Source organism: Aureobasidium namibiae (genome assembly GCF_000721765.1).
Source record: "Aureobasidium namibiae CBS 147.97 unplaced genomic scaffold scaffold_9, whole genome shotgun sequence".
Classification (NCBI taxonomy): Eukaryota; Fungi; Ascomycota; class Dothideomycetes; order Dothideales; family Saccotheciaceae; genus Aureobasidium; species Aureobasidium namibiae.
This window is the reverse complement of record NW_013581200.1, coordinates 13,641-32,507: the sequence shown is the minus strand read 5'-3', so window position 1 is coordinate 32,507 and position 18,867 is coordinate 13,641. Positions and strand designations below refer to the sequence as shown.

The following is an 18,867-nucleotide window of genomic DNA, read 5'->3' as shown; positions in this document are numbered from 1 at the left end:
TTTGTACGCGCCTATTGATCATGTTCTATAGTCACGAGGGTAAGTAGACTGCTCTCAACTTTGTTTTCTTATCTAACTCGATCACGCATAGTTCTTACCTCGCGCAAGCACGGCGTAGCAACAGTCTGGTGAGTAGCGGCCGATCCATCCTTACAAACGCACTTTACTCACCTTTCAGGCTCGTCGCAACACTAGGATCCAAATCCACGCTCAAGAAAGTCGATCGCAAAGAAATTTGCGCAGTCAACATCCCCAAAGCATGTCAGACTATCGTGTCACCAGAAGCGCCTATGGCGTTGAGACTCCAAAGTAATCTACTGTAAGCATCTAGTGTCATCTCCGACAAAGCTCTCAAAAAAGCAGTCACTGATTAGGCACAATCAGATACGGAGTCACACGTGTGTATGGCGAACAATGCAATTTCGTCCTCAAAGATGCACAAGTTGAGCAGAACAAGATACGCACTCTATTGCGCTCATTGCATGCTGCACCCATCGAACTCGACGGCAAGCACAGAGCCAAGTATATCTCCCTCTGCCTTCCCAACATATCAACAAAGTCTCCAAGCTAACATGATATCGACAGACCAACCCAACTACTCCTCGAAGACGATCCTAACTTTATACCCGAACTCGCTTGGGGCATCGACTTTGACCCTTTCAACGATATCCTTGGTTTCACCAGTGGCGAAGGCTCGTCTCAGAGATCGAGTTTGCTGTCTCCACATGCTGCTGTCTCGAGTGCGCTGGGTTCTGAACATCAACTAGATCTTCATCCGGACATTGTGATCCCTCGTTCCTCTTCGGTTGGAGGAGGTGGCTTTGGCCTTGGTCTCGGTGGTGCGAGTCTCGGCGGCTCTGATCACAATCGAGGATACAGTCGCTCCTTGTTTGGTGCTAATGAAGAGGGACTGCTACCTGACATTGATCTAGGTCTCGATTTCGAGGTTGAGGGTAACTTCGTCGATAATGCTGCAATCCCAGGCGGCGGAAGAGCAGCTTCGATACATACGCCTGCGCCTGTGATGCGCGATGGAGTCTTGCCAGACTCGAACGCCGACCGAGATGTGGTCATGTACGACGACGAACCTCTACCAATCTACCCAGACGACATCGACATGCAAGACGCCGAGCCCTTCGCCCCACGCACCGCCGCCGAACAACCAGGCAACCCAGCCTCAACACAAGACACCCAAGCACCCAGCCAAACCTCGCACTCCACAGCCTCAGCCCCAGCCATCCGCACCCGAGCTCCTAAACCCCTCCCTCAAGACCAACAACTCGAACTCCACAACGCTGATCTCCAAACCTGGGATCGCGAATACCTAGCCACTCAATCACGGGCCTCTCTCCAGAAATTGAACAACAAAACTCTTACTCTAGCTCGCAAGAATGCAGACTTTTGGGTTTTGCAAAACGGTATTGGTGGGTTGGGTGTAGCTTATCAAGGCGTAGAAGCTCAATTGATGCCAGAGCCATTGAGGATGTTCAGTGGTAGTGCGCTCTTGGAAGCACTGACACGCATCCAGCTCAGTATTGCAGGGACAAAGCATCCCAGAGCTATTGACGCCGACGAGGACGACGAACAAGAACGCCGTGTACGCACACGCAGCAATTCTCACGAAGTCGGTAGAGCAGCAGATTCCAACGAAGGTTTCGAGACTGAGTTTATCGATGACACAATCGTCAATACCATCGAGCAAGGCCGAGATGCACCTACGCCTCTGCTGGATATTCATTCCTCTGCTCACGCATTACCTTGGAATCATGCAGCTCCTGCTTCACGTGGTTCCTCTCACACTGCCTTCGTTCCTCCTTACCCTATCTTCGCTCCCAGCGCAGCAGGTCCCAGTTCTTCCATCCGCGGCGGCGGCGCTGGTTTCTCTATCCGTGGCCGTCACACAGTCTCAGCTTCTCCACTAGTAGGCAGAGGCACGGCTGCTCCCACCGCCATCGACGACGAAGATCTACTCCACGATGACACCCACTTCGCCGCCGCCTTTCCTGCTGCTCACTCTGCATCAGCAGAACCCGAAGCTGCACATCCATCTTTCGACCTCTTCGGCCCCGCCGCCCTCGTATCAACCCAACTCGCCTCCACAACCCCCTTCCTCTCTGCCGCCCTAACCACCGAATCCGCAAACTTCCTCGCTTTTGTCAAAGCTTGTGTTGCTGAAACCAAAGCTGTAAGGGAAACTACCATTGAAGCTATTGCCAGTGTGCTGGATGTTGAGGGCACTGAAGCAGAGGAGGAGGAATCTGTGGAGTTTGAAGTGTTGTTGAAGCCAGAGGAGAATTCGAGGGTTGTGGCTGCGCAGGGGTTTTTGCATGTGTTGACTTTGGTGACCAAAGGGTTGTTGGCGGCTGATCAGGGTGTGGCGTTTGGGGGGATTGAGTTGAGAGTTTTGTGATTTGAATTTGTGCTTTTATCTATGCTATGATGCAGGGAAAAGATGGAGGGAGTGATTGTTGTGGTTCAGAGGTGGAGAGGTGTGGTATTGCTGGAGATGGATTGAGATGACTGCGACATGGTATTGCTGCAATTGCTGACTGGAGGAGAAATATGCTTCGAGGAGGGTGCCATTTTTGCTATACTTTACTGGAGATCATTGCTGTTCTTATCGCTGGCTCGGGAATAGCTTTTGCTGGTGTCATATTACCTGAAGAACATATACTGACCAATCATTCTGCTGCAGTCACGCTCTGAGGTTTACGAAGACCGGCACTTTACCAACTTTTGCATCTGCTTCTGTTTCCCACTGCTCGGGTTTTCTTGACTTTTGTGAATACGGAAGTCAGAGTTGCCCACACAAGATTTCATCAGACAATCGATCATATCGCTGGGTGGTCATCAAGACAAAAAGTCATGACGGATGGATGGGAAGCAAGAAGATTACCAATGTGGATAATCGTAAAGTGCAAAGATTGGAACTGCCGATACAACTTTAGCAACGACTGTTTACAGCCACATATTAGACAGACATCTTTGGTTTCTTTTTTGAGTAGTCAGATAGCAGTGAAGAGTGATATCCATTCAACTCTTGAGTAGAGAGATGAAACACATTTTCGAGCGTCCCGAGGTTAGCCGAGTTCTCCCAAGTGCTGCGGACCCCAAGCCTCTGCCTGGCCCTCTCACCTTCTCCACACCTGATGTCTTCGGAGAGCGTGCTCCATGCACTCCAGCTCCTAACACACACGCAACACGCACCTCAATCAACCCCTCAGCGAACAAAGTCGAGTCCATATCACCCAGTGAAGCCTCAAACTTGGACTCGGTGTAACTTATTCAAACCTCGACGAAAAAAATCAACGACCACAGAATCGAATCCGCCGCGCCAGATAGAGCAAAAAAGAATGTCGCAGGCGGGAATCGAACCCACCGCTCACGCTTGGAAGGCGAGAATGTTACCACTACACCACTGCGACTTGGTCGCAACTTGAGACATGACGATTCAAGAGAACTTTCCATATATGAGTCTTCAATCTTGACGAAGCCGCATGCGATTGCAGACGTTGTGCGCAGCTTGCGCTACACCTCACAGAATCAGAAAAAGACACCTCGAGTATGGATACCAATCGAGGCTCCATCGAGTGCTAGTAAAGCCAAGACCCGAAGAGATTTCGCCGTGAGACAGGTCAGTAGAGCAAAGCCTGCAAAGCGCAGCCCGAGTCGCGGAGTCCGAGCGACGACGAAGACGATTCGAGTGCTGGCAAGTCAAACAGATAGCAACCTTTCAGCATGCAATACCTACCACTTTAGCAAAAAGTGCCAAATTCCTGCATCAGTGACTATCATTTTGATCTCATTATTTGGATCTTGTAAAGAGCTGACTGTAGTAGTCTAAAGAGCCGACTATGACTTGCGGGAATCTGACTGTGTATTTCTCTAGGAGCAGATTGCCAAACATATATTCGTGCATATCAGCACAAAGAAGCTTGATATAATCCATGCAGGCCACCGAACTCACTACTATATATCCTACGCACCTATTCATGTATTTCAAATAAGAAAAGAGTCAACAATGCGGTCAAAACATCATCGTCGACCTCAAAAGTGCTTGTATTCAGTACGACCCTGTTCTGCTTCAAGAACCCGATTATATCCGAGCCCGGTGTCTCATCTCCCAGCCACCTCGAACCACATCGGTTGAGTTCATTCAAGTATCACAATGGGCCAAATGTCTTAATTGCTTAATTCAATTGTGCGCGAGTGGTTTTGCATAATTCTGCCTACGCCGGTACAGAGTATGTGAATGATGTCTCTTGACAACCATTCAAGCGTATCATAGAATCTATTATTCTACGAGAGGGCGCGAGAAGTGTCCAAGGTCAAATGGACAGACTACGAGCCAACAGCATGCTCCTCCTCACCCAATATCATGCCCTCAACTCTACCTCCATAAGCACCTCCATCCAAGATCCAAGCCTCGTTGTCATCATTATCGTCCTGCACTCTTCTCCAAGCACTCTTTCTACCCTCACTTCCCTCCTGCCCCTTAGCTTTTCCTTTCTCTGCTCTAGCCGTAGGTCTGATCAGCGCACCCAAAAGTGGATTATTGCTGAAAGCACCCGATCCGGCATTATCGTCTCGTCGCACTGGCGTGGTGTCTTCCTCATCAACCTCTTCTTCCGCATCACTAGCAGGTCTCTCGACTTCAGCCATGCGTTTGACGATTTTGCCGCCGACGACATCGATGCTGGCGACCATACGGCGTTTCTCGTATTCGGGTCTTGCATTCCACTCCATTTCACGCATGATCTTTTGCTGACGCTTGAGTTCTGTCGCGCGCTCGGTGGGTGACGCCCACATGTTTGTGCCAGAAGCGGGCACGTCAAAGTCTGCAGCTTCGTCGTAAATGCGCGTTCGTTTTGCATTGTTGGCTTGGAATGCGAGAAGTTTGTCTCTGTGCTCTTTGGCTTTGCTGACTGCTACATCGCCTTCGTCTTCAGAGGGAGGCGCAGAGGAAAGCGGTGATGCGGTTGTGGATGCTGCGGCGGAGGAAGAGAGGAAGTCGCGGCCAGTGAAGGCTCGAGGTTTTTGGCTGACTTCGGCGCGTTTGTGGGAGGCGTTGTTGGCTGCTTGACGTTCTTTGCCGCGCTCGTCTTTGAGTACGCGGACCATGCTTGCGATTTCTGAGGAGGAGAGGAGTGGGGTTTCGCAGAAGGTGCATGGTCCCAGGCCTTCCTTCACACAGACGATCTTTCCGCAGCTGAGACAGTTTGGCGCAATGGTCAGCAACGGGTGACGTGTAGCCATGCAATTACATCTTCGCTTCGCCAGGTCCTCTGCTGACTGCTGATTTGAGGCTAGGGTGGGATTGGTCTGCAACTCCAGAGACCGGATGGCTGAGTCCAGGTCTGATAGAGTCTTGCCAGCTCCGTGCATGTTGGTACCCCCAGTGATATTGACCTTTGTCTTGGTCGGTGCTGGTGATGCAGTACGAGGAGTTGATGATTGTGATGGTGGCGGAAGCACATCAGAGATCAAAGGTCCAGATGCCGAAGGAGGAGCCTTGGGTCCACGAGACATGCCTCCAGTGGTGCGATCTGGAAGCTGCCTAGCATCAGGCGTTTCTTGCAGAGCTAACGTGTTCGACAGAGATGCTTGCGGCTTCTTTCTCGAGGATCCAGCCATATAGTCGCCTTCATCCTGCTTCCTGTATGCACCAGAAGCACCTCCAAGATCCTGGACTTGTCGGGCTGGCAGGTTATGGATGTTCGCCTTCTTCTTGGGCTGCTTAGGCTGTCTTTTCGGTACACCCTCATCCCGAGCCGAAGAGGCAGTGGACGCGATACGAGCTTCTGAAGGTGGTGTTTGACGACGTGAATTAAACGAAGCAATAAACTCCAGAGCTTGTGGTGAATCACCAAGCAGACCTCCAAGTTGTTCTGCTGCTACATCTCTGGGCAGCGTGTCGTGGTAGGTGATGATTTGTTTGAGTGAATCCTCATCCAGTGGTAACAGGCGTGAAATCTGAGGCACTGCCCACTTCACTAATGCTTCGGTCATGACTTTTGATCACGAACTCGAGGTGATTCTCTCTTGGTTGATTGTCAAGACGCAAAAGTCATGAGGTGTCGAAGAAGTTGAGCGCGGTGATTGTTTCTTGGCGTCGTCATCACCGTCACCGCTTGCATGTGCAAAACATTTCGAGATACCATCTTCCAGGCAATTTGGATACATAGCATCTAGCATACTTGTCCAGATTACAAAGTTGTTCACACTATATAATGAACGGTATCATTATCGGGAGCGACCACCGTGTTGTGAAACAATGACATTCAGAACTTTTTGGCTCTTCTATGAGTCAAAGCTATCGACTATCTCAAAATAGGCACTGACCAAAGCAGTGCCGTCCGATGGTAATTGAAGACCAGCCACCCAATGCATGAGGTAAACGCTATCAGAACACTCCTGCCAGCAAGAAAAAAGATTAATGCCTTTTTGAGTCTAGCAACCGCTCCAGCAAAGTGATACGAGAATGCCTTCCCTCGAGGTGCAATCATAGCATGGTGAAGAACAACAGAAGCGAAAAGTGGAAAGAACAGTAAAGAGGATAACAGAGAAACATTCATCATTCTAGGCGAAAGCAATCCGGCAACTTTCACATAAAGTCTTCATCAGACCATAGAGGGGTGAAACTGACCGACTCATCAGAGGAGCTCTCCGCATCAGAGACGTGAGAATGAGTGCATAGACAGCCGGTCCGGCGGTGAATACGGCATTCCTACATGCGCGGGTTGTTGAGCTTGCTCAGCATGTTGTTGTCGGCCTGGCTCCTGCTACCCTCAGAGTTGGCCTGGTTCTGCGCCTGCTGGGCTGCTGTTTGAGGAGCACCAGGTGCTTGCTGGGGCTGCTGGGTGTGAGCTGCAGTTGAGGGTGGGGGAGGTGGTGGTGCCTGATTGTGGTTTTGTTGAGGCTGTCCACTAGGTCCGACCAGCTCGTTGATGCGCACACCTCTAGCAGCATTGGTAGGGCTCGAACGATCGGATTGCGAAGGGACAGGCTTCGAATCAGGGTGAGACGTCACAGCTGGATTGTAGCCAGCGGGAGGAATAGTCGCGGCGTGAGCGTGTGGAGAGTGAGACGGACGAGGTTGGTCGTACGAGTGTTGGGCTTGCTGTGGAGATGGTCTGCGCGCGGGTGCTGGCGCAAAGTATGGCTGAGCATGGGGTTGCGCAGATTGGAACGAATTGTTGGAAGAAGCGGGAGAGCCAGCAGCCGGAGTCATGACAGAGGGGTCAGGGTAAGTGTACTGAGGCTGAGCGTGAGGTGGAGGGGGTCCTTGTTGAGCAATATGAGCAGCCTGGGCAGGGTTTGGTGGAGGAAGAGTTGGCGTGTGCGGCTCCTCGTTAGGGCGCTTGCGGCCGGCTTCTTGGCCAGGATTGGGTGTTCCAGTAGGCTGCGGGGGTGCAACATGACCAGGAGGAGGTCCTTGAGGCATGTGGCCAGGGGGCATTGCATAGACTGGCGGACCTTGAGGAGGATAACCTTGCGGAGGGTAGGGGTGCTGCGGCGGAGGATAGGGATCGCGATGTTGCTGAGGGGGTAGAGGCTGACCATAGGCTCCGTACAGTTGCTGTGGCTGCGAACCCTGCTGTCTCCAGACGGTATGCGCCGGGACGAAAGCCTGCGATTGTGCCGAGACGGGTGTGAAGACGCACTCCTGTGAGAAACGCTGGCAGTTGGTGCAGCGACCATCCTCGGACTGATCAAATCCAGAGCATCGGATCTAGTCGTTGTTAGATGAGTACTATCGGGTTCAATGAACAACAAGAACATACCTTTCTGCGACGGCAGTAGCGACAAGCGATGGCTGTTCTCTGGCGAGGTGCAGGTTGGGGAGGGTAGGGTAGAGGCTGCTGGTAGTGACCCGGCGGAGCATGACCATACATTGGAGGCGGAGGCAGCGAGCGGTAGTGATCCGGGTGAGAAGGTTGGAGAGTGGTCATGTTTGGGGGTCCTCCTTGAGGCAAGGCCTGACTGATGGGAGGGATCTGAGAAGGGAATAAATTAGTGTCACGCGAGAGTGTTTGCTTGTGAGACTCGACATACCTGAGTGGGATGACGCTGTTGGGGGTACTGGGCGTTGGGATGCGTGGGAGGTGGTTGCGCCCACTGCTGCTGATGTTGTGGAGGGGCAGAGGTGGATGGTGGAGGGGGAGGAGGTTGCTGGTGCTGCAAGGGTTGCTGATGTTGCTGCTGTTGGTGAGGGTGTTGTTGATGAGATTGCTGAGGGTGTTGGGGGTGTTGAGGGTGATGTTGTTGTTGCTGCTGGGGTGGCTGGCCATTGGTATTTGGCGTCCAAGCAGCAGGCGGTCCGGGGTTTGGGTACATGTCAAAATAAATATAGGCGGGAGAGGGGAGCGACTAATGCGCTTTGCTGAGATTTGTCGAACAGCAGTAGCCGAGTATGCACGTCGGCTGGCGTGGGATGTGGGATGTGGCAGCTACGTCGTAGTTGCACAAGGGAGGCGCGGGCCGCAGGCGAGCTGCAGGATCAACGGTACTCAAAGCAAGACAGCGGCGTCGGGTGACAGCTGCAGCAGAAACCTGACGGTAGAGAACCTGTTGAGAGAAGTTGCCAGTCTTGCGCGCGCAGCAGCTGGAAGTCTGAAGATGTCGCGGGTGCGGGTGTGCAGCCTGTCTTGTACAAGAAGCCGGACCAAATGACCTCAAGCGCGCTTCTAGGGGCGGCAGAAGAGCGGTAGAAAGAAACGATGTGAATCCGACACACAGGCACGGAAATGTCCAAGGAACAGATGGTGGGGTTCCTGCCGCTATTTCAGGTGCGAAAGGCGACCGGCTGTCGAAGCGGTTTCGTTTGGTTGGTTGAGGTCGTTACGGGTCTCAAGACGGGATCATGGATAGGCCCGGGGCGCCTCTGTCGTTAGCGAGAAACGCGGACGGGTAGTGTGTCCGTGAGTTTGTGGATGCTTTTTGAGAAATCCAATATTCTGTTAGCTGTCCGAGCGTTTTTTGCGACACTCCTTCCAAAAAGACGATATCTGGCCACTCTGCGCTCTGACGACCGGATGTTGGAGTGTCGACTGGAGCATCAATCCACACTCTATGCAGCCGCTCCGCTCCTGCTACTTCGCTAAATATTCCAATCTCACAAAGACGAGGGCATGCACGGCTCTAGCGCAAACAAATTTGTACGCAATAAACAATCCTGTCGATCACGGCGCGAGCGCGGGTGGAGGCAGAGCCACGCCGTGACGGAGCAGAGCGAGCTTTAGCTTTGCGGACGCTGCCTGTCTTGCTGCGGTGCGCAGAGAGCCGTGCCGTGATCGAAACGTTGTTTGTTGGTAGACTCCACTTGGTCGCGCAGGCGGTCAGAAGACAAATACTACCGGCAGGGCAGGCCAAAGCGAGATTTGTACGTGTCACGGTAAGGACTTTGATCGCTGTTACTAAGCTGCTCCCTAGCTTGGAAAGCGACGTCGGTCTCGTCGTCGTCGTCCTGTAGGAGCGCTAAATCAACAACTTGCTCCGCCTGGTCCAAGTGCTTCTGCAGGCCTGACCCTCGGCTTGCCACGCGACAGCACGAACTCTCTGACCAAGGCGGATCTCGAAGGATGCAATGATCTGCACTTAGGGTGAAGCCTCCGTTCGCCGTTTGTGACGGTGCAAGCCTCGCCAAAATCTGCCCGTCAGCGGCTCCGGCGTGTGCGCGCGTCTGTTTGACGCGCTTAGAGTCGATCTTCCTTGCTGACCGCTTCGGCGAGTCACTCTTGTTGCGCCGTCGGCTTATCACTGTCACTATATTAGCCTGTCGTTTCGCTTGACCGGTGACTTTCGCAATTTGACTGCTCTCGAGTGATCACAGCATCGCATAATCACCTCAACCCCTGCCTTGCCCCTTCGAGTCAGTTTGCGCCTCGTCGACTGATTACGGAGAGACAGAATTCGGCCATGTCTTAGACAGACACGTGCGGGTACGGGACACTTACCTTAGTTTAAACCGTCCACCCGCTGGCTCATGCGGCGCGCCGAGGATATTGACTTTGGGGAAGGCAACTTACGGCTAGGAGGATGTTCAAGATCACACCGTTCCGACGTATATAATCCAGAGTGAGACCTGAAGGTGCGCTTAGTCGCTCGAGTTCGGTGTCCGATAATCCCACGTTTGCCTCGCCGAGGCTGTTCGCGTTCTCTTTTGGGAAGGTCTCTCTCAATTGGAATCACAAACAAGGAGTTGTCTGGGCTCTGTCTTGCTTGTAAGGAGCGAAACGTCATAGATCTTTGGGAGAAACGTGAAAGCAGGAGACGATTGAATGGACATGAAAGACGCGATTCCAACGCCCTCTATTTCGATTCACGCTCTCTCCACTACACCCCCCCCAAATCGAGACGCATTTTTTCCGATCTGTCAACCATCAAGACGAAGCGGTATGCAATGGGGTCCGCACAAGGTTTCAGATGGAGAGAAGGCCCGGGACGAAGCGCAAATGCATGGCATCTGGAATCACATCACATTTCTCTTCCTTCGTTTGTCCCCCCTTACGTTCAGACTGTAGCTTACATGCCGTACAGCGCACAGCATGTGGAGTGGCGGCCCGGTAGATGCATCTTCGCGATAAAGATGGAGTCTGCATGACCAGGAAAAACTTAGTTAGATGCACACCTCCCTTGCTACAAACGCAGCTACATTGACCGTCATGCGGTTTTGCGATAGTCTATGCAAGACCGCTATACAGAGATCCGGTAAGGATATGGTTAATAACCCTCAAAGATGCCTGCCACTTTGCTCGCAACATGGCCCCCAAAAGAGAGAAGCCGACCAGCATGTCAGCTTTGCAATCCCCGAGTGTCGCTTGTTCTGCGATGCAGTCATTTTGCGGGCTCGTGTGCATCACCCCCCTCGTCAGGCCTACCCCTCCTGCCGACAGCGGTCCGTTCCGACGTTGGACGAAACAAGACTAAACGAGAAACATTTGGACGATGTGTTTTGTCTCTCCAGAAAATGAAACACCACAAACACAGGGCAGAAACACCGCGATCTAAACAGAGACCTGTAATCTGTCGGCAAACGTTGGACCCGTCCGCGGCCTCCCGCGCAGTGCGATCTCAGTCACGAGAAACTCGCTCTGCCCGCACCACGCGCAGCGCCTCTCGCAGATGAACGAACCAAGCAATAAGGTACGGTGCGCAGGGAAGCGGTGCGGGTCGAAAAAAATGGCACCGGCCCTTCCAACCTTGATCATCTCTCTAGATCGGTCACTGACAAAACAACCAACACATCCGCAAGCGCGATCACGAAAAGAATTCGTGACACTGACCAGAGCTTTGCCGCGCAAGCTCGATGCTACAGCAGCCACACATCCTGCAAGCCCAGGCATTCCCTGCCCAGGACGTGGAGAGTATGCTGCAGTATTTCATCAAATGATCGTCGAAACCTCATACAGGTTTCTGCCGTCCTTGCCCTGCCTCTTTGCCCAACCATGCTGCCCTGCTCCATGATGAACCATACCCGGACATGGGTAGCACAGACCGAAACGCCAACATGAAAAGGGTGGCCCAGCGCGCATATGTACCGTGGGGGCTCTAGGCCGAAACGCGCATGGTGCAATCACCTGACTGAATTCTCATGCGGGCTCCCAATGCAAAATGCACGCCCTAAAGCAAAAGAGACAGACCAATCATACGTTATGTGAAAGTCTTCGATGCGTTGGCATATTCTTTTCCAAATTCCAACGTCGACCTGTCACTAGACGACAAGTGCTGCAGAAATGCGAGTAGATGAAAACAGAATATCACGCAGCGCTCTATTGGAGAAAATGATACATCTCGTGGCAGTCTTCGATTTGCCGACCGCTGCTTGCCAAAGTGATTATGAGAATTCACTCGTGTGTTGGAACCTTTTACCCGTTGTAACGGCACTCCTCTGAATTCTGCTCTGGACATGTCATACATCTTGCAATGCATCAGCTTCGCAGTCTACTAACTAGGCATCAGAGACTTCTGTCCCGGACTCCCCGTCCTGTTCGTCCTCGGCCTCTCCGTCTTCATCACCGCCTTCATCATCCTCGTCGTCATCCTCTTCCTCTCCGGGGTCGGGAAGAACGATGCGGTTCAAACAAGCGATCTGGAAATGAACCAATATCAGCCATCAACTTTTTCATCCATGGTTGGCTAGTAAGGGTATTGGCAAAGAAGGTTTCCACGGGCTTGCGCCGAAGACCGAAACAGACCGCGCACCGTACCGCGGCCCGGACAGTTGGCACTTTGTGGATGTGATGACTCGCAACCATAAAAAGGTCCGTTCAGCCCCTATCGTCGTATCGTCGACCGACGGTGCATGTCGAGTACCATGGTTGAAGTCCACGCCCATTTCTGTATAGAGAAGTCAAGCAAGGGCAAGGAAGCAGAAACAAGACTTACAAACGGGTGCAACGCCGAGAACAGATCCGCAATTCGGCGCAAAACTTGCGCGTCGAGGACTTCTGCGTCAGTCAACTTGGTACCGACTGTAAAGCGTCTGAGGCGTAGAAGATCGATGTCTGTGTGACCAGCGTCGTATCCCTAGCACATCAAGGGTCAGTTTCCAATCTTTGTTTCGCATATGTGTGTGCCAATCTTGTGTGACCATCCCGCCATCGTTCATCCTGATTAATCTTGACGCTCGTGCCATGAGACACACGAGCGCGAGGTAGGTTTGGCTAGCGGCGTCCAACCCACTAGTCTACCAAAGAACAACCACTTCACGAGTCTTGCTTGCTATCTCGGCATGTATGTCGCTGAGTGTCTGCAACAAATGAAGGGTAAGTGAAATGATATTAACCGTACCGGAGGATCAAGATAACGTCCACGTACCTTTGATGTTCTTGATCGAGTCGAATCATGGGTTGATAATTTCCATCTCCTTGTTCATCTCGATGCTGTGCTCACAGAAAGAGGCAACACGGGACGCTCCAGCCCGAGCGGGAGCATGATGCTAACGAGGAACCCCTACCCGTCCCGGAAGGAAGCATGGGCCGGAGGTTCCTAAGCTATCACCTGTGACGACTTGCATTGCTCGAGGTTCATCGTGACTGGTGACCGATCGACTTTGCTTCTTTTAGTCCTTCCTGCAAGTTCGACAGTCAAGGCTGTGCTGTTTCTTGCCACTCGTTGATGCATGAGGCACGCAAGCAGCAAGATTGACTTCCTTTCGGACTTGTCCAGGTGGCTTGTCGTCAGGGTAGCCAGCCACAGCGCTCGCGAAGGGGGCTGAACGCTGGCTGTCATCCTCTCAGCATCACCTGCTTGCTGAGAGACAGGCACCGTGGGACATCGGCACGATAGCCTTTGCTCACAACCACTGGTCGAGTACATGCGCGATCTACGTATGGAGAGCAAAGAGACGTTGAGTGCTTACCTTTGGCTTAGTCTTCAGCGCAGTCTCTGAGTTTGTCTTGACGAAAGACTTCACGGCCGTCTTCGTCGAGCTGCCGGAGAGGAACTCAGCTCGCATCTTGTCGTTCATCAATACGTCCTTCAGCCGTTGCGGGTTCTTGTCGATGGTGGTGCGGAGGGCCGCCAGAGCTCTCGCGTCCGGAGACCAGTACCCTCCACCTGCATAAGTAAGAGTCAGCATCGGTCCACAACAAGTCGTTCTAACTACTGAAAAGACGAGACCCAGGGCTCGGTCTGACATAAGGCTAGAGACTCGGTCTTCGAGGCGTCCGCAACGTGAAGCTCCATGGCCTTCTCGACACAGCAGCGGGCACATTCATAAAGAACGACTAGGATGAGGCAACGTTGTTCACTACTAGCGCAGCCACCGTCCGATCATATCGCAATGACCACGCATTCGAGACGGCTTTCCGAACAACCAGCACCACACAGACAAAGTGCCATTGCCAGGGAAGGAAAGGATTCCTTGCAAGCACAATCGCAGCTTCGATATTCCTCGGTACTGTTGTATCGAAGTACGACACAAGAGCATGGCAACAACGTTGTAGAGGATATAAATACCCTTAGCAATGTGCTTCTGAAGGTTCGATCCGTGAGGACCGTCCAGGTTAGGACGGATGTTTCCTCTGGAGTGTCAGATACTGTCACTTGCAGCTGTAGCGACGCACAACCTGCTCCACATCCGATTCGTGCTCCAAGAAGAGCGCAGCAAAGCAATCGCTTGCCAAGAAGGGTCAGATTGGTTGAGACTTGTAGTTCTGCTATGAGACGTGCTTCCACGTAGCAGCATGACGCGAGCAAGGAGCCCTGGCACAGAGAAAATATTGTTCAGACCTCGCCGAATCAAGTCTGGACTGAACGATCGAGCCGAGATCTTATCAGACACGGCTTGATCCTGAATGCTTGCCGTCGAGCTCGCGAACTCCACTGTCAACCGGTCCGGGAGCGGGTAGCGCCTCAAGGGGTATCGCTTCGGGAACGGGAGTGGCCACCAAGTAGATTGATCAAGCCACATCCGCATGAAACCAACAAACGCCATACGCAAAAAACAAGGATAGATCGTATCACTCACCAACAAAACTATCGTTCGGACTAATCTGAACATAGTAGGCGGCATATGGTCCTTTGCGGCCCGTTCGGCTCCTACACGTTTTGCGATATCTTGGTCAGTGTCTAGTTCTTGATCCTTCTGCTCGGTGCTCACGCATGATGAACTAACCAGGCGGCGGAGAAATATGGCTATAAGAGGTCAGTGCGTTGGTATTAGCGTCGCAGTAGATAACAGGGGCCACTTCGATGCTGCCTGCAGGTTCGTGTTGCGGCCGAAAGCCTCGCTGGTACATACCTTGTAGGGTGTAGGATCTTTACTGAATCGTATGTCTCTGTAAATGCGAAAGACCTTTCCGTCAATCCATATGTTAGCTATGTGAGAATCGCTACAGTGTGAGCAAAACTGACCACATCCTTGAGAGGAAGTTCAGGAACTGTGTCGTCGATCTTGGTGAGTTCCTCGGTCAAGGACTCTACGAACGAGTTCCAGTCTTTCAAGCTCGAGCGATAATCCGCATCGTACACTGCAAAGGCGGTAACGAGTCAGTCAATTGCTCTGGACCAGTTGTCAAAAGTGAGTCCAGCCATATTTAGAAAATGCGATCCACGATCTAAGGAGCGGTGTAATTACACGCTCGAGCGGGTGATAGACTGCGGAGTGTGAACTGGCGAAGAACCAACGTCCTGTGGGTGATCTGGCTGCAGGCTACTGCATAAATGCTCGAGCAAAGCGTACCATCATCACCCTCAATCAGCCGATGCAAAGCTCTCTCGGCCGAGAGGAACAGTCTCGTGTAGTATTGCATGAGTTCATGTTGGGCGCTGTAGTCGTTATGGAAAAACGAACATGCGATAATCTGGTCGCTCTCTACATCGAGAGATTGATGTGGAGAGACGATGATTCTCACAAGAAGCTTTGGTATCGGAGCGAGATGGGTGGTGAACGGATATGGGCGAACACTTACTCTTGAGCCATTCTCGGTCATTGTTCGCTTTGAGATCCTTCAGGAACAACATCGTATTGGGATGGATCGTGATGTCCAAGTATGGAGTTTTCCCAGGAGTTCTAGGCTTTGGCTTCTTGATGATGATTTGGGTTCCAGGAGCAAGTCCAGTGTTGACGCCCTGACGCCAAAGCTCTTTCCCTTTACTGCCTGAGCTCGGAGCAGTTTCGGTCGCCTTTGTAAATGCAGGTCCTTTACGCTTCTTTGGTCGCTGTTCGTCTTCTGACAATGCTTCTGACGAGACATCACCAGAGTCATCCCCAGATTCCACTACAGCACTAGACGATCCATCTTCAGGGGCTTCCTCTACTTCAGAGTCATCTTCAGAGTCAGGCTGGAAATATTTGCTTTTGGTAGCAGCTCTTCGAGATCCTCGGGTAGATTCGTGTTTTCTTTTGAGATCCCCAAAACTTGGGTCTTTCGCTTCTTTCTTGTCAAGCGTCTCTGTCGACTTGCGTGCCATATTGCGCGTCGTTTGTCTGGCTTCCGAGGTCGAGATGCAAGTGGGGGTGAGGATCCAGCAGTTTTATTTCTTGAAGATGTTGAGACACCAGTGCTGTAGCTAAACAGTCTCCGAACCAGACTTTGAACAATTTGAAGAAAGTGCGATGGAGAGGCCGATACTGTGTCCGTGTGACACAGATCAATTCAGGGTTCGTAAACACGCGAATCGCGGACAGCAACAAACCGTCAACATCGCGTGAGCATCGAATTCCAAATGACATCATGAAGTCGAGGTCCAAGCATTGCAACTCCTTGCGCCTCGTTGATTTTCCGTCTCCAAGAAAAATATAATTAATTACACGACTTCAGTCGATCGCCAACACGAGGAGCTTTGAACGCTGTCGAAACGGAGACATACCCTGATCTAGAGTGCTGCCGCTGCTACTCGCGATGACATTGGGGTTCACGGCTCAGAAGACGAAACTTCTGCAACGACTCACAGCACCTAATGCCTCAAATACGAACCACTCGTCGAAAGAAGGTGTAGATGTCGGTATCCGAAGCCTGGTCGATGAAATCAACAAAATAGACACGCTTGCGACGACAAGCAGTTGCGCTGGTCGAGTGGTCGTGTATCTGGAAGGCAGCAATTCGTCTTCGTCGCCCTCACATCGCGACGACGATATGGGGATATCTGGTCTCGCTATCACTACTGAGGGAGTTTGTGATCAGTCACTGTTCGTTTCGCATGATCCGTTGCCACTGTCAGGAAAGAGACCGGTGGCTCCGATGTTAGGGCTATCTGATCATACCAACCTGGGTGTTCCTTCATCTATCGAGGATGTGAGGTGGGTGCGGTGCAAGTTTGAACCCATGGTAGGTGATGTCCTTGTCTCTTGTTCTCTTTTCTGTCCGTTTGCTTTCTCAAACGCTGCTGCAATCTTCGCGAAGCCAAACCAACATGAGTCTTGAATTAATGCACAATCCAGATGCTGCAAGTCTTATGCTCATCACTAGAGAGCGCGCACAAAGTAAACACAGCAGCATATCAATCCGGATTCACGGAAAGCGGTATCTCAAGCATATCAACCGACAACCTTCGAACTTCCACCGCCATGGTAGCAATTCGAACCACAAGTCTCGCTTTCGACAGCGTAATCGGATACGAGGGTACTGACGGCAAATTAATACCCATGGTCACGGAAGCATACATGCGGGTGCTCGTCGAGCTCTGCAACGAGAGGTTTCGGAAGAACAAAGAAAGAACAGAAGCATTTCGAGAAACATTGTTTGAGAGTTTCAAGCCTCAGCAATCGCAGTTCTCTGGTCCTAGCGCTTGGGAACCGATTGAGCAGCGGAGAGCGAGAATGAGGGAGGATGGCATTCGACGTCAGGCAGAGACGGACGCTCAAAGGACTATGGATTAATATTTGACTCCACGCTCTACATCGCACTTATTTTCACTCTCATTGATTCGTGTTAACCCGCCAGGAATATTCTCTAGGCATCGGATCACTGATGGCAGTTCAGCAAGACTATGATCGGAACAAGACTTGTGTCACAGGTATGAAGGGTGATGTATCATCCGCGAGGAGCATACCCATAGTCCTTTCCAAGACTGGTCAAGGAGGTAGGCTTCAAACTATATTTGCACATTCTGCCAAACTTAAGCTTGTGACGGCCCTAGGAAGTGTAGGAACTCGAACTTTGTAACTTCACTAACAGTCCTGTGGTTCTAGAAGTTGAACAGACCATCCTGTTGTCGCACAAGATCACCGACATGGTGAACAGCCGTGGTTGCCGGTACGACCCTGTCAGACAAGCTCATCGTCTTCGTTATCTTCACTTTCTTCAATATCCTCGCTATCTTTGTGTTCACCATCACATCCAACATCTTCTTATTCTTCTTCACAGTCATTACCATCACCGTCACCGACCATTCCCTCCATCACCGTCATTATCATGTCGTGTCATATCCCTGGGAACATTAGCACGTACAACGAAGAGACGGCACCACTGATTGACAAGCTCAAGCAGTCGTATGTGCCTATCGATGTGAAGGCGGCTTTCAACCAGCTTCTCGAGCATCTGCACAACGACGAGCTAGAGGCTTGTATCGACGCCGGAGAAGAACTTCTGAAGAAACGCATCCCCGATACTACATGTACGAGAGTCCACACCTTGATAGCATCCTGCCTCGAGGACCCTGATGAGATGGAGGAGCACTACGAGAAGGCCTTGAACCTCTGGACACTCTTGAACGCGGAACATGCTAACACACGCATCGAACCATGGCTTCGAGAGGTTCGCACTCAACTCGACGCCCTTCGTGATGCTATTCAAGAAGAGAGAAGCGATGAGATTACGCCCGAGCTCACTATGAGCGCCATCGCCATCGTAGAGTCAGCGCCGACTTTTGGTCCTTCAAGTACTTCTTCTCCTGATACCTCGCCCGCTCGGTCCTCAGCATCGTCAGCTGCTAGTTCAGCACTCAGCGCCACGACCAATTCGCGTCTTTCCGGCGCGATCGCATCGCCTGGACAACAAACGCTTAGACTGCATGATCATCTCGATATGTCACCTGCTGATATTCTCAAGCTCGCATGGGATCCCAACAGGACTATCCGAGGCCGCACTGCATCGTCAAAGACACTTCCATCCCGCCCCTTCAAGAGACGCGCATCCAGTACTTCTCAGAGTACTCGAGGGAGTACTTTACCAGAGAGTGCTTCATCCGAGAGTGCTTCATCCGAAAGTGCTTCAAGAGAAATTCCGTCCACTCCTCCTCCGTCAACTCCTTCGAAGACGCTCCCGCCCACTCAAGGTATGGCAAATGCAAAACGAAGCAATATGTTTGACTAACTTAGTCTCAGCTTCGGTGACATCCGTAAGAAATTCAGCGAACGTTAGACCTCATCGACAACACAGAAACATCGCCACGAGTGAGATAAAGGCGGGACAAATAGAA

General features: G+C 51.8%; 7 protein-coding genes across 7 annotated transcripts; 3 read left to right on the top strand and 4 right to left on the bottom strand.

The window, feature by feature from the left end:
* Positions 1-20: 20 nt before the first annotated feature.
* Positions 21-2,410, top strand: M436DRAFT_47344 (uncharacterized protein; the record flags this gene model as incomplete). The annotated part of the gene is made up of 5 exons (XM_013571574.1): positions 21-39; positions 92-128; positions 179-319; positions 385-522; positions 586-2,410. The coding sequence occupies 5 exons, from the start codon at positions 21-23 to the stop codon at positions 2,408-2,410; spliced, it is 2,160 nt and encodes a 719-aa protein (XP_013427028.1).
* A 1,931-nt stretch (positions 2,411-4,341) lies between these two features.
* On the bottom strand, positions 4,342-6,009 carry M436DRAFT_82016 (zf-C2HC5-domain-containing protein; the record flags this gene model as incomplete). The annotated part of the gene is made up of 1 exon (XM_013571736.1): positions 4,342-6,009. One exon carries the CDS (start codon positions 6,007-6,009, stop codon positions 4,342-4,344), a length of 1,668 nt encoding a protein of 555 aa, XP_013427190.1.
* A 718-nt stretch (positions 6,010-6,727) lies between these two features.
* Positions 6,728-8,337, bottom strand: M436DRAFT_72930 (uncharacterized protein; the record flags this gene model as incomplete). The annotated part of the gene is made up of 3 exons (XM_013571735.1): positions 6,728-7,732; positions 7,785-7,997; positions 8,056-8,337. 3 exons carry the CDS (start codon positions 8,335-8,337, stop codon positions 6,728-6,730), a joined length of 1,500 nt encoding a protein of 499 aa, XP_013427189.1.
* A 163-nt stretch (positions 8,338-8,500) lies between these two features.
* Positions 8,501-9,920, bottom strand: M436DRAFT_72929 (uncharacterized protein; the record flags this gene model as incomplete). Its single annotated transcript, XM_013571734.1, has 4 exons — positions 8,501-8,568; positions 8,655-8,806; positions 8,909-9,141; positions 9,900-9,920. 4 exons carry the CDS (start codon positions 9,918-9,920, stop codon positions 8,501-8,503), a joined length of 474 nt encoding a protein of 157 aa, XP_013427188.1.
* A 2,030-nt stretch (positions 9,921-11,950) lies between these two features.
* M436DRAFT_82014 (uncharacterized protein) lies at positions 11,951-15,918 on the bottom strand (the record flags this gene model as incomplete). The annotated part of the gene is made up of 8 exons (XM_013571733.1): positions 11,951-12,091; positions 12,388-12,528; positions 13,364-13,560; positions 14,474-14,544; positions 14,606-14,640; positions 14,747-14,800; positions 14,860-14,975; positions 15,417-15,918. The coding sequence occupies 8 exons, from the start codon at positions 15,916-15,918 to the stop codon at positions 11,951-11,953; spliced, it is 1,257 nt and encodes a 418-aa protein (XP_013427187.1).
* Positions 15,919-16,349: 431 nt separating this feature from the next.
* M436DRAFT_47898 (uncharacterized protein) lies at positions 16,350-17,326 on the top strand (the record flags this gene model as incomplete). Its single annotated transcript, XM_013571654.1, has 2 exons — positions 16,350-16,775; positions 16,889-17,326. 2 exons carry the CDS (start codon positions 16,350-16,352, stop codon positions 17,324-17,326), a joined length of 864 nt encoding a protein of 287 aa, XP_013427108.1.
* A 535-nt stretch (positions 17,327-17,861) lies between these two features.
* M436DRAFT_82013 (uncharacterized protein) lies at positions 17,862-18,761 on the top strand (the record flags this gene model as incomplete). The annotated part of the gene is made up of 1 exon (XM_013571732.1): positions 17,862-18,761. The coding sequence occupies one exon, from the start codon at positions 17,862-17,864 to the stop codon at positions 18,759-18,761; it is 900 nt and encodes a 299-aa protein (XP_013427186.1).
* Between the last annotated feature and the right edge of the window lie 106 nt (positions 18,762-18,867).